Raw genomic sequence first — 14,609 nt, 5'->3', positions numbered from 1 at the left:
ATTCAAGTATCTTGGGGTGATATTGGACTCCAACCTCACTTTCAAGAAGCACACCAAGAAAATTACCAGCACCATAAAATTCAATATACAAAATTTTAAACAAATCAGACCTTTTATTACAACTGTGGCTGCAAAACCTGCACTGTATGGTTCTTTCCCATATTGAATACTGGTTCACTTCACAACCTGGCTGTTTGCTGGTGTCACCCTTAAACCATTAAACAGATATACAAAAAAGCCATTCAGGTGGTCTATGATCAAAAACCCCAGTCTTATCTCTGCTCAATTCTAAAAAATAAAAAAAAAGCACCAGATCTGACCTTTGAGAATCTCAAGTTATTCAAAAGTTCTTGTCTCATTTATAGGTCACTGATCGCTCTCTAATACATATTTTTCTGGAAATGGAATATTAAAATGAATTGTAATGAACAGCTGGGAATCTTAAAACTGACAGGAAAGGTTGAGCGTCCACCAAGAACAATGTCAATCAAAGCAGCAGATTACTCTGCAGTTCCAGAGCCAGAGCTGTCTGTGCAATACCTTACTATAGGATGACCAAATATGCCTATATGAATTATGAATCTCTTACCCTGTCACAATTCATAGACTAATTCTAAGGAAAGCCTAGCAGGATGTCACTACTGCATTAACCTACTGTAAGCTCGTTGTTCTGTTTATGTTACTATCAGACGCATCTTATACGTATGTGAAAAGGAACTCCCAAAATCTCCAGAGGGTCACCACTAAAAAAGTGAAATCATGACGTAAAAACTCTAGTGATTCCACATTTCAAAGGCTGAGGAATGTTTCATACTAACATTAGTGATCATGATGAGGCACAGGCCGACATGTTTAGTAGTTTAGCAGCAAAAAGACAGCAGCTGACTGGTTTAGCTGATGGCAGTCATGATTTGCAGCGAATTAATGTTTCCATTTAGTGGCCAAGTGATGTCATACACTTTCGGAAACGTTAATTGAAAACCATCAAAAATCTCAGGGGCTGATTTATGAATTGATTTATTTGTATAGTCCATTTTTTCTGTTTGTTTTTTTACAAACAGTTTGTCTCAAAAGGCTTTATATAATCATGTACAACCATCACTAATTACTCAATGAATTTAGTTTATATGGATCTGGCTCCATAGTCAGAGATGTCTGCAGGAGGAGAGAGAATAGGCCCACTATAGTTAATTGAAGCTGCAGGCACCGATGAACCAACCCTCGCAGTCGCAGCACACCACTCAAAAGAGCTGTTTGTAGCAACCTCCTGACTCCATGGCCCGCAGGAACCATGTGGATTGGAAGCAACAAAATGTCCTGCATTTTTATATGCATTGTCAACTGTGATCATCCTTTGAACCTTTACACAACAGTGACTGTTGTAGGCTCCTTGGTTTTAAGAAAGCACTATGTTTTAAAAATACAGCACATCTCACAAATATATTCATCTGTACAATCAGTTGTGTTAAAGGTCATACACTCATGTTGGCCTCAAGTTGGGTTTGATTGGATCATTGCATGGATTGGTCAGAATTTTGTCAGTCCTGCATCTGCCACAGAGGTCTGATTATTTTTTATCCTTTTTCTGAATACATAATATTGACTACTAGAACGACTGGAAGGACCATTTTACCCAGTAACAAAACGTGCTTCTAAACAGGATTACCGGTTGGAGTTTAAATTTACTGGGGGGCGCCATGGAGATCTTTTGCCTCAATACACCAATAGTATATGGCTGCACTCTGCAGACCATGCTGCAGACCCAGAGACCTGCACAGTCAGACCCCTTATGCCACCTAGTGGTTGACTGTAAAATTGCAACTGCACAGTCTGGACAATTTTATTTTAGAGTTTTTCTGTAGGCTACACAACTCTAAAATACATTTTTTTTAAAAATGTCCTGAGGGATAGGCAATGTAGGCCGTTTTGTACAGAAGTAAAAACAAACAAACAAGGCTAAGGCAAAATCGATCGAAACCTAAAAACAAACTCAAAACGACACTCGACCCCCACCAACTCTCACCCTCCTCAGAAATCCCTGTTTAACCTCTGTCTCCATCTAGTTGTTACTGTTTGTTAATAACTGTTTTTTGCCTTTTGTTCACCAAACATTGGATATTTGGCACATTCCTTATTGGATGCCTCAGGTTTCATCTCAAACATCTGATCAGCTCAGGTTCGGGAGGAAAACGTGCCAAATTTGGTTTTGTTTGCATGGAACTCCACGTGAGGAGTCTTACGTAAAACAATCCTCAGCCAATCTGCTCCCGCTGACTGGAACCGGAAGTTGCAAGCTTTGTTTTTTCCCTGAAGGCGACACCGTGGAGCATTTTCACCAGGGTTTCACACAGGTTGCGGAGCAGAACCGTCTCAGCGCAGTTTGAGTCCAGCTGTAAAACACTGGAGAGATGAAGCACAACTCGAACGTGCCAGCATTCCTCACCAAGCTGTGGACGCTGGTGGAGGATGCGGACACCAATGAATTCATTTGCTGGAGTCAGGTAACGTTAACGGTAAACTGTACCGTTAGCTCGTCAGGGCTGGAAGCTAATGCCAAGCAGACAACTAGCCAGCTAAGTCACACAAGCCGTAATTTAACACATAACTATGAACAGATAGGAGTTCGTCGGCCACGCACACACACAGCACCCAACTACTTGTTTCGACATGAAACGCTTAGCGAGTATTATGCTAAGGCCAAACACCAGCTGTTAGCTCAGTTAGCCAGTCAGCTTCCTTCATTGTGTAGCTGCTGGTTAGCTAGCATACTAAACGAGAGTCAGCCTGCGTCACGCAGCATCTCTTCATCTTTGAGGTTTGGTCACTGTAAAGTAGTGATGGGAATAACGGCGTTACTTTTTTCGCATTACTGTTTCCCCGTTATAACACCCGTTAGAGTGTATAGCTACACAAAAAGCTGTTTATCTGGAACTAACCACTGAGTGAGTTGGTTAGTTCCAGATAAACGGGGGGTTAGAGTTATGGTTAGGGGGGCTAAGGGGCGAGTCCAAGTAATTTGACATATTTGAGCATTTTATGCTTCTATTACTAACTTAGTTACTTTTTGGGGAAAGTAACTAGTAACTAATAACTATTACTAATTACTTTAAAAAAAAAAAGTAATGTGCCCAACACTGCTGTGAAGACGCTCACGGGTGTGTATGTGTGTGCGGGGCGCACAGTTAAATGACACTAGCCTGACAAGCCAGACTAAATCATCTACGGAGCAAATATTTTTGCTGCCGCTAGGGTTCGTCTATTTCTAGGCTAAAATGACACATGAACGTGTATGCTGTTGTGACTGTTTCCAGGAGGGCAACAGCTTCCTGGTGCTGGACGAGCAGCGTTTTGCCAAGGAGATCCTCCCCAAGTACTTCAAGCATAACAACATGGCCAGTTTCATCAGGCAGCTAAACATGTGTAAGGCTTCATTAATCACCCTGTCTCAGGCCAGTGCAGTGTATAGTGCAAGATGCACACAAACTGCCCTGCCACAGAGTTGTGCAGTGGTTTTAGATTGGCCCTAGACTGGTTGTTGGGTCGGTACACTGTACAGCTGGGGCCGCACTAACCTAGGTGGCTGGTAAGTAGTAGCACATAGGCTAGCCCACTTGAAACAGAGGCAATATACTTTCCCACTGTCCAAGATGACCTTGTTATTTTAGCCAGCAGTCCAAATCCAGCATATGAAATTTACTTTAATCTCCTGTTTAATTTACTGTTTGGAATCTGATACAGCAAAGAGGTAAAACAGGGGCAGAATGTCACAATCATGGTAAAAAATAAAATGTAAAATGAATAAAACACACACAAAAAAAACAATATAATAAAAATTCAATAAAATAAAAATAAACATAGGCTAATAGGTTTTAGAGAAAGACATGAAAATTGGACACTGACTCAGTTTTCTTTTTCCTCAGGCTGGTTATTACTGGTCTTGACATTTTAAATCACAACCTGTGACCAAAATGACTGCAGCTATCAGTATTATCACAAACACATTTCACCAAGTAAATGTTTGCAGTCAAAGATTAAAATGATAACTTGTCCAATGCATCTGTATCACAAGAAACCAATAGCAGTCCAGGAAATAGGTTGTGTGACGTTGCTTTGAACAGGAAGGCAACAGTGTAAAAGGAGTCAGTCACCTTTACAGTGGGCTTCCTCGCTCAAAAACTGCTTGTCCCCACTAACTAAAGTGTAAAAAAGTTTTAAAAGGCTGCAAAATCTATGGAGCACCACTGCAACTGCTTCCACCTCATCTTGATTGACACATAACAAACCCAGAGTGCTTGGCTTGCATGCATCTATGAGTCTGTGGCTGGTTGATGCTGTGCTGATCCCAACAGGAGTCAGGTTTTATGGAACATATTATTACACTACACTAATTCCTTGTAGAGTGGATGTGCAGCTGTGTTGAATTATAGCCCACGCCTTAGTAGTAGTGGTAGTACACAGGTATGTGTACTTGAGCAAAAAAGAATAGATTAGTTTCATTCAGGGTGTAACACATTCCAGTTCTTAAATACACAGTAGTACATTATAATAATTTTCTTCTATTTCTATGGTGTGGGTTTCTAAGTTGTTTACTCCTCTGTGTGCGCACTCAGATGGATTCCGTAAGGTGATGCACATCGATACAGGCATCGTGAAACAGGAGAGAGACGGTCCAGTGGAGTTTCAGCACCCTTACTTCAAACATGGACAGGACGACCTGTTGGAGAACATCAAGAGGAAGGTGGAGTCATCTCTTTTATCTTTTCACCCCATAAACAGTATCAATGTTTTCTCAATGTAAAATGTAAGAAGGATTTCCAGTAGTATTTGAGGTGCATATTTTGCTATAATGACACTATAAAAGAAAAGCCACCTTCTGGAGCGCTCCAGTAAGAATCCAGACCTGAATCGGGTAAAGAAACTGTGGACTGAGCTCAGATCAGATAGCCTCTCACACCAGACATCCTGAGATTCCAAACTGAAGCAGCTCCATGAGGAAGAATGGTCCAAACAGCAGCTGCTGTAGAGCTGCTGCAATGTTTAATGGCTTCAACAAAGATTTATTGATGATCAGATCACATTTTCCAAGCAATTATGTCAAAAAAACAGTGGAATGACACCTGTTGAGGAAATGTTAGTTTTAACACTGACCGATCATGCCAAGTTAACCTCTTAACCTTCAAGTTAAAGCCAAGTAAACAATAAAGGTGGATTTAAAACAAAGACTAGATGAAGGGCATCTTCATCAGAGCTGTACAGACACATACTGTGTGTGGTCATGGACATGAGAATTAGCGTTTACAGAGTCAAGACAGAGAAAATGGCTGAGTCGGGGAGAAGTGTTGGTCAAGATAAAGCCCTTTGATGCTTCTGGTTCTGTATCTTATTTATCAGCTAATGTCATCCCTTAAACTAAACTAGAAATATTCGGAATATGACAGTTTTACATCCTTTTATGCTTCCAATGTTTAGGATACTGTAATCCAAGATTTGACTGTAATTTCAGGTCTCCAACGCTCGGCCAGAGGACAGTAAGATCAGACAGGAAGACCTGTCTAAGATCTTGGCAAGTGTTCACAACGTTCACAGCAAACAGGAGAGCATCGATGCCAGGCTGGCAACACTCAAGAGGTAAGAGCGGTCCACAGCTCCATTACTGGAATTCTCCAGTGGAAGTAGTTCAGTTCTGTCAAATTTTACTTGACTTAGAGCACTGGAGTACTTTATTTTAAAGTACAAATATTCAAAATTCCAGTATTAATAGTGGAACATAGCAGCGGAACCTATAGAAGGAAAAACATGTAGAAAATGATGCCTACAGACCGTCTACTACAACAGCAAGTCTTTTTTTAGGGAGAACGAAGCTCTGTGGAGGGAGATCTCAGACCTGAGGCAGAAACATTCCCATCAACAGCAGCTCATCAAAAAGGTGAGTTTTCCAACACGCCACTGCTTCCTAGGAGAAATGTCTTTGAGTGTGTGATGATTAACTGAATGACAGCTTCCTGCTTAGTATCTCCACCACCGGCTTCAGTCTCAGCAGGATTACAAATGTTCATTTAAACATTTTTGTGGCTTTGGATTGATGAGGATTGGGAGAGAAGAGTGACAGCCAGCAGGTGCCATGGTGATCCCTGCAGTCTGAGGTGCAGATCCACTCATATTTTTTTATTAACCCTTAGCGGTTCTTGTTTTTCCAGCTGATACAGTTCATTGTCACACTGGTACAGAACAACCGCATCCTGAATTTAAAACGCAAACGGTGAGTGCTGCTGTAAGTGTAACTTCTTTTAATGAGTTCACATATTTGTGTATAATTGTGTGTATGATAATGTGTGATCATGAAAGTTTTGTTATTAATAATTAATGTAATTTACAATGATGAAATGAAAAAAAACGGAATAATAAGAATGGCTTGTGCGGTTTACATTGTCATTGTTATCTGTCTGTTTTGTGACAGGCCCATTCTTATGAACAGCAATGGAAAGAAGCCCAAGTACATTCACCAGATCTATGATGACAAAGTGTGTGTGGAGCAGGTCAGTTAGCATCAGCACCCAGTGACCCACAGCAAACCTGGGCTTTTTCTGTTTTCTTCTTAAATCGATGAGGTTGAATATATGAATCCCTGGTGGTGACTGTGTTTCTTCTTTAGTCATCCGTCAACAATCTGAATGGTGTGAAGGGCCCTGAGATCTCAGATGACGTCATCATCTGTGACCTGACCGAGAATGATGGTGAGGTGACGTCTGAGATCACAGAGGGGTTACCCAGGTCCTATGAGCAGGGGTAAGACCTGTCTGCTATTCTTCTGTCACACTGCCACCATATGCATGTTAACACACTAATAACAACCCCAACCTACTGAAAAAAAGAAGACCTCCGGCAGAGAAGAACTGTTCAGCTGGTGCTGATGTCCTGGATTATTTAGCTATTAACCTGATATTACTAATCAAGAATTCTAATTGTCAGGTAACAGTTAAGTGGTTTAGTATGAACAACAGTAGTTTGATGTAGACCTATATTACTCATAGATAGATAAATATAGATATACAAGATAGACTAGATATGATATAGATGCTTTATCTCCTACATGGAGACAGACAGACAGACAGGCAGGCAGGCAGGCAGGCTGACTGATCAGAATACTGATCATATGAAATGCATAAATAACATTTAAAGGGATAGTTCACCCAAAATTGAAATTTCACTCATTATCTACTCAACCGCATGTCGACTTAGGGCTGGGAGAAGTTTCAGAGTCCTCCGTGGCTTCTCTGAGTTACAGGGGGTCTCGGCATAGCAGTGGATGTCCATATAACGGTTGCAAATGGATACTAACTGTCTTCTTAACAAAAAGACACACCAAAAAACATCCAAATCCAAAATCCATGCTGCTTGTTATGTCCGTTTTGTATTGAAGCCCCGAAATGCGAAATTGTCCCGAAAAAAATTAAATAAGTCTATATTTCAAGCTTGTTTGTAGCGGAAGCTCCTCTTCCCAGTTCGTCCAATTTGGACGAACTGGGAAGAGGACGGGCCCTGGCTCGTCCAAATTTGACGAACTGGGAAGAGGAGCTTCCACTACAAACAAGCTTGAAATATAGACTTATTTAATTTTAATTTAATTTTTTGATGAAACCCAGCCATGTTTAGCTTGAGTTTTCTCAGGAACGGAGGCACGTAGAAACAAACGGTTTGTGGCCATTTGAAGCAGAAAGTTTCACCTTTCAAATGAGCCACAGTATGCGTTGTTGGCAATAATATAGAATACACTGTGGCTCTACAAAAATCGTCCAAATTGCCAGTACACTTGACTAAAACTTTGGAAAGGAGCGCAGCACTCAATGATTTAAGGATCTCCCTCCTTCACATGAGCATGCAGCGACATAATGACATTACAGCAACCTTACATAAAACTGACTCCTTCCACTAAGGTTTATATGTCTACGCTGATACACACATGAAAAAGATATTTCTTCTTTTTTTAGCAGCTGCATGGAGACAGTAGCAGTTAAGTCAGTTGAAGTTAACATTTTCAGTCAAAATAAATCAGAAAATACTGAATGAAGGGAAAATCCAAAATTTCAGTCACCTATGCCTGAATGTTGGTAACATGTGTTCTCTGCATTAAAGGGATAGTAGCATTTTTTTTAAAGTGGGGTTGTATGATCTACAAATAGCCCCTAAGTACTTTAATTGCAGTAGAAGACTCTCTGCACTCCTCCTGTTAGAAAAGGCCAGCAACATACAGTGTTGTGAACAGACCCAAGGAAACTGCCTATTTTCGCGGCCTAAAAGAGGTTTCACCTGAAAAAAAAAATACACAGTTCCATTGTTCGCTATAATATAATTTTTTCCAGCCCTTCAAAGTGCAGGAAAAATGCAGTTTTTATTTGGACCTAACCAACTCACATATCCCTCCGCCCAGGGTTAGCGCCCGCCGATCAGCAGTTGGTTAGCTCCAAATAAAAACTGTGTTTTTCCTGCACTTTGAAGGGCTGGAAAAAATTATATTATAGCGAACAATGGAACTGTGTATTTTTTTTCAGGTAAAACCTCTTTTAGGCCGTGAAAATAGGCCGTTTCTTTGGGTCTGTTCACAACACTGTATGTTGTAAATCTCTGGGCAGGGCTATGGGCTGGCGTTGCTAACGGGAGGAGTGCAGAGAGTCTTCTACTGCAATTAAAGTACTTAGGGGCTATTTGTAGATCATACAACCCCACTTAAAAAAAAAATGCTACTATCCCTTTAAAGCAGCATGAAGGTTGTCAGTAGTATCTGATGTTATGTTGTTTGAATGTATGTCCTTCCTCAGTGATGTGGAAATTGTGGAGGTGGAGCTGGACGGCTGTGCAGTGCTGCCGACTGAGACGGAGGTGAGCACCACCTGCGCAGATGACAGCAGACAGGTGGAGGCTGCAGCCGCAGACGACGGCCTGAGGAGCAGCTGTGGAGACGGCAGCGGCTCCACCAGCAGCGCCCTGCGGCTCAATAAACCCTCAGTCCTGAGTCTGGAAGATCCCGTCAAGATGATGGACTCCATACTGAACGAGAGTGGAGCAATATCACAGAACATCAACCTACTGGGCAAGTGAGTGCCAACTTCAAATCCATCCACGATATTTAAAAGCAGCAGCTGCTTCTCACTCTCTAATGTCTTTCTGACTAGGACCATCCTTTAAAGACTGCTGCTCACTGTCACTGTCAACATGCTGCTTATCCTTGGTTCTAGCTGTGTCATTCTTCTTAAATAAGATGAAGATGTTCACAGATTATGATCTTAAAATAATGAATAGAGATCAGTGTTGTTTTCGTTAACGAAATAAACATGGCTCTCTGATGACGAAAACATGACGAGACGTGTGTGAGTTTTCGTTGACGAGACGAGAACGGACGTAAATGTTAGTGGCAGCAGGGCTGTGATCGCCTCTAAATTCCATACTATGGATTGTCATTACTCTAAGCTTCACACGATTTAGCAACGGCTCCGTCAAAAGTAGAACAACACTGCTGAGACGAGCCGCGGTGCGCCGCCGCCCGGTGCTTGTGATCAGAGCGGCAGAGTGCAGGTGCAGGCAGTGATCAGCTGCTCCGGTGACCGCGGTGCAGCCGCTCTGCGGCGCTGACGGGTTATCAGACGTTCAAAATGCATGACATTTCTGCTTATTGTGCGTATAACCTGTCAATTAAAAATCAACAAGTATCTGCAACGCTGCTGCATCCCATCCTTGTGTGGTCACACCACCACCTGACATGCAGCGCATTCTGCTCAACACACCTGCCGTCACTCGACCAGAAGATACATGGACGTATTTTAAATATAATCCAGCAGAAAAAAAACTGAATGCAATACTGTTACCACTTTATCTGTGTGTAGGCTAATGCATAATCCTTAGACCATAAAGTATTTGCCTTTGGGTGGAAACATTATGTGTAAAACCATTCCTTTATTGAATTAATTTGTTACTTTTTATTTTTTTTACTAAAACTGACTAAAACGAGACGAAAACCTTGTTGAGTTTTCGTCGACTAAAACTAGACTAAAACTATCACATATAGAAATGACTAAAATTGACTAAAACTAATAAGTATTTTCGTCAAAAAGACTAAGACTAAGACTAAATCTAAAATGCCTGCCAAAAACAACACTGATAGAGATAAAGATGAAGAATATAAAAACTTGTATTACCAAAATGATCATTGTTATCAGTTTGAACACAGTGTTTTAAAATATGCTGAGAATGTTCACAAACATAATCTTTGTGTTGGTTGACAAAGTTGAATGAAATGTGCATCGAGAACAGACGGGACAGAGATACTGGTTGGCTGGTGGTTTCATCTACTCCACATCAAGTCCAAGTGTGTTTCACCAGAATGATGAAGAAGGTTCTCTGATTGGCCAGTCAGGTGTCCATGCCAGAATACTGTAGTGTTTATCCACCTTTTTCCGAACGTCAAAAACGTAATCCGGTTTTGCTCTTCCGGTGGAATTGTACGTTTATGTTTCCATGGTTTCGGTAGTCGCGGTAAATGCATGGATTTTTTTTCAATGAAAATCTGTAAAACGCATGGATCATCACACCAGCTTTTAACAATGGATATCACACAGATTGACATCCGTGTTAAAAGCCAGCGTTTTAATAGATCCATGCATTTACCAACTAAGAAAACGACCGAATCGAAACCATGGAAACATAAACGTACAATTCCACCGGAAGAGCAAAACCAGCTTCCGATTTTGACCATAGATGACGTTCGGAATAAGGTGGATCAATATCAATAAGGTGGATAGTGTCAAGAAGAGATCTCTGATGGAACATGGTCTGTGTGTGTGTGTGTGTGTGTGTGTGTGTTAGGGTGGAGCTGATGGACTATCTGGACAGCATTGACTGCAGTCTGGAGGACTTCCAGGCAATGCTCCATGGGAAACAATTTGGTGGTGACTTGGACGCTATGGAGGTAAAAGGACTCGAGTACCTGCACTGACATAACAACACAGCTAAACATGTTTCTTTTCAAAGTTCATATCATTATGTGTAAGTTTTTCAGTCCTGGTGAGTGGAACTGTGGGAGCGTGGAGCACAGACAGCTGGTTGAGGAGACCACAGGGACAGAAGAGTCATGGATAAGAATAGAAACAGGATGAAACAACAGGCAACAACATCACAGTGTAGAGTGAACACAGTTTAGACTGCTGCCGCATATTAATACCAAGATTAGTGCAGTGCTCATATACGCATCCAGGACTGAATTAATTCAACAACGTTTAACAAACAATCCAGGCTGTTGTATGTTGCTTTTATTTTATCATTTCTTCTTTCATGTGTTTAAGGAGAGTGTGTCCAGAGAGAACAGCACACTGTTGAACAGAGGCAGGTCAGAAGAAAACACAGGTGAGTGAAGGACTCTCACACATTCATCATCAGCCAATTTTTTGTTATGATATTACATTTCCTGAGCATGTGACCCTCATAATCTTGTCCCTGTAAAATCTTTGGACCAGCTTCTTGTATTGTTTGCTGCCAGAATGAGGGAGAAATCTTTGTTTGTTTTTTAATTTTTCATCCATTAAAGTAGTGAACTGAGCTGAGTAGGGCTGCCACGATTAGTCGACTAGTCACGACTACTTTGTTTTTCTCTCAAAACTGCTGCAGCACCTTCCACACATGCACTCGCCGCTGCAGCCGCCTACCACACACACACACGTGCACTCACTCACTCAAGGTGAGTTAGTACAGGTGTTCTCTCTTTTCTCTCTCTACCTGTCTTGTCCGTCATCAAGCGGCACCGGTGTAGCCCCCCACCGTCCCTCCCCCCCGCCGCCACCGCTCCCCTCTCTCTCTCTCTCTCTCTCTCTCTCTGTCATTTTAAATGAGAAGTGATACTAGGAGCGGTACCGTCGCTCCACCGTTTTAAATCACGGACTGAAAAACAGCCGTTCCTCATTTAAAAATAAAACCGCGGACTTATTGGAACGTTACTGCGTCCGGTCACAGCGGTCCTCGTCACGTAATGAGCGCTCATCTGAACGAGGAAGTCTTCTCTCCCGGCGTAAATCTACGTCAATATTTTCCGGTAGCTTCTCATCACAGTCCACACCTTGCAGAGTTTGAGCTGCACCTCAGTTTCATTTGTTTTCATTTGACAGAGTTTCACACAGAACTTTCTGGTGGAGTCTTTCCATGTTTCTCCTTTTGTGACAGTAAAAAGGGACATTTACATTTCTTCAGACAAGACGATTGTCTTATAAACTATTCGATTTTTTTTTTAACAGAACGACTATTATTTACACCGAGCACAAGTTATATTTGAATGATAGGCCTACCAAAACTTTATTATTGTGAATAATTCCTTAGTTTCAGGTGTCTACCTCATTTTATTTAAATGTAGCTATGTTTAATGCCAGAGACAAATGAAGGAAAGAAAAACCTAAAAAACCTTTAAGTATTTATTTTGGTGTTGTTTAGGCCAGTGCCTTATCCTTATTTTACTCAGCTGTTTGCACTTTATGCTACAGTTAAAGCTGCATATTTCATTAAAAGTTTAATGAACTATCATCTTAATTGTCTTTATTTTTAGTTAGCATATACCTTAAACACTTCAAGCTGAAAGCTATGATTATATGAGAGCAGCTGCATGCTGGTGTGATAAACTGTATGTTTTACATTCAATTTACGTACGATCCGATTAGTCGACTAATCGAAAAAAATAGTCGGTGACTAGTTGACTATCAAAATAATCGTTTGTGGCAGCCCTAGAGCTGAGACACAGCTGCTGTATATCAGGCTCCACCGTTCACCTGCAGGTCGGGACAATGGAAAGACATGGATGTGCCGAGTGTTGTGGTTTTTCTGGATTTGTTTTAGACTGGTCCTGTTTTCGTCTGTGTTCAGATAAGCAGTTGATCCAGTACACCAGCTGCCCCCTGCTGGCATTCCTCGACGGCTGTACAGCGCCTGCAGAGCTGGATCTGGGCACCAGCAGCGACACCGGCTGCTCCAATCTCCACCTCCAGCCGTCTTCAAGCTCCGGTGGCGCCGTGGAGGCCGAGCCGCCGTCAGAGCTGCTGGACAGCGGCCTGAGGTCGAAGCAGCCGGCCCGCAGCTCCCTGATCCGTCTGGAGCCTCTGACGGAGGCGGAGGCCAGCCAGGAGACGCTCTTCTACCTGTGTGAACTCAGCCCTGCTGGACTGGAGGCTGACTCCACCCAGCTGGACAGAGTGTGAGCAACAAGGGAACTTCACCACAGACTGCATCCCTCCATCCTCCATACAACACTGACTATGTGTGCGTGCATGTTGAGATGTTAAGAGAACTGAAGAAAGCACCAGGCCGCTGCAGTTTGTATCATGATGTGACATATCAGACGTTACATTGATTGGAGAAACACTGTCATCAAAAAGAATGATAGTGGAATAACCTACCCGTCATAACCCACAGCATTAATAATAAAGGCCTGAGGTCTGGACAATGAAGCAAGTTTAATGTACCTAGGGTAACCGGCAACAAAGTCAAGTTCAACAGGTTGAGACAAGTATATAGAAACAGTGGAAATAGATTGAAGTCAGACTGAAGATTAAATGTAGAAACTTCATGTTTTGTTTGATGGTAAACTATTTTGAAATGTCAAGTAAAGTTAAAGGTTTTTTTCCGTGGTGGTCACAGAGTGCCTCCGTGTTACTGCAGCTGCAGTGATGAAGAGTAAAGGTTTCATCACTGTCAGGAACCTGTTTTAGTCATGTAGTGTGATTAAACTCTGAAAGACAAACAGCAACATCATCCACTGATCCTTATTATTGGCCATTTTATTGTTGTTCCTGTCAGGATCCTGTAGGAATGACAGCTTTGTGATCTGATAGGTGGGTAGTTTGATTCTGAGCAGTTAAGCATCAGTTACCATGGTGATTTGTCCCAGGAACAAGCTAGTGAACCACTGTCATAGTGAACCTGGCTTCACCTTCATGACACAGACCTCAGGTCTCACATAAATGACACAAACTGTGGCAGGTGTAAGTTAAGACATGAGGTCAGCACACAGCTTCAGCTCTGTCCTGTCTCCAGACTATCTTCATTCTTCATCAGTGGAACAGTGCATCACTAATGCCCCTTCAGCATCAGTCAAGAGGCATCTTCAAACCAACTCAACTTCTGTATATATATATATATACTTCTGAAATCTATTTATTCTGACTTTATGTTTAACTTTTGCTACATGTCACTCTGTCCACTCTGCTGAGACTTTTCATAAAGCTACATTCCTTCTCTTTCTCGTTTAATGAAAGCATCATTGTTGGTAACTGGGACAGACCTGCTTCTGTAGCAACATAGCTGAAGCTGAGAGTTAATGCTGGAGCAGGATCACCATACAAAGGCAGAGCAAAGCAAACACATTGATTGTTGGTTTGTCTTTGACCTGTACCTGTATTTTAGCTGGACATGCATTGGCAACACTAAGTTGGACAGATTGAAATGAGGGTATAAAATATTTCGACTTGGTTTTCTTTCCGGCAGCGTTTAAATCACTTTTATAAATGTGCTCAGAAATAACCCCTGTTTTCCCAGTTGTCAAGAATGAAAAATAAAAGCCAACATCAGTTCATCAAGTTTGG

At 41.8% G+C, this 14,609-nt stretch overlaps 1 protein-coding gene across 1 annotated transcript; it reads left to right on the top strand.

Moving 5' to 3' along the window:
• Positions 1-2,305: 2,305 nt before the first annotated feature.
• On the top strand, positions 2,306-13,594 carry hsf2 (heat shock transcription factor 2). Its single transcript, XM_085771339.1, has 12 exons — positions 2,306-2,501; positions 3,312-3,420; positions 4,611-4,738; positions 5,504-5,628; positions 5,851-5,926; positions 6,198-6,259; positions 6,458-6,536; positions 6,653-6,786; positions 8,817-9,092; positions 10,858-10,960; positions 11,334-11,394; positions 12,895-13,594. Exons 1-12 carry the CDS (start codon positions 2,409-2,411, stop codon positions 13,224-13,226), a joined length of 1,578 nt encoding a protein of 525 aa, XP_085627465.1. The 5' UTR covers positions 2,306-2,408; the 3' UTR covers positions 13,227-13,594.
• Positions 13,595-14,609: the final 1,015 nt, after the last annotated feature.

This window comes from Trachurus japonicus, chromosome 24 (genome assembly GCF_045865225.1).
Source record: "Trachurus japonicus isolate A0001 chromosome 24, Traja_1.0".
Classification (NCBI taxonomy): domain Eukaryota; kingdom Metazoa; phylum Chordata; class Actinopteri; order Carangiformes; family Carangidae; genus Trachurus; species Trachurus japonicus.
The sequence above is the reverse complement of the archived record's forward strand: the minus strand, read 5'-3'. Positions and strand labels throughout refer to the sequence as shown.

Excerpts from the sequence above, each read along its gene's own strand:
- hsf2 (XM_085771339.1), top strand. The coding sequence starts at position 2,409 with ATGAAGCACAACTCGAACGTGCCAGCATTCCTCACCAAGCTGTGGACG. Across the intron at positions 3,421-4,610 it reads CATCAGGCAGCTAAACATGT|ATGGATTCCGTAAGGTGATG; the intron begins GTAAGGCTTCAT and ends GTGCGCACTCAG. Across the intron at positions 4,739-5,503 it reads TGGAGAACATCAAGAGGAAG|GTCTCCAACGCTCGGCCAGA; the intron begins GTGGAGTCATCT and ends CTGTAATTTCAG.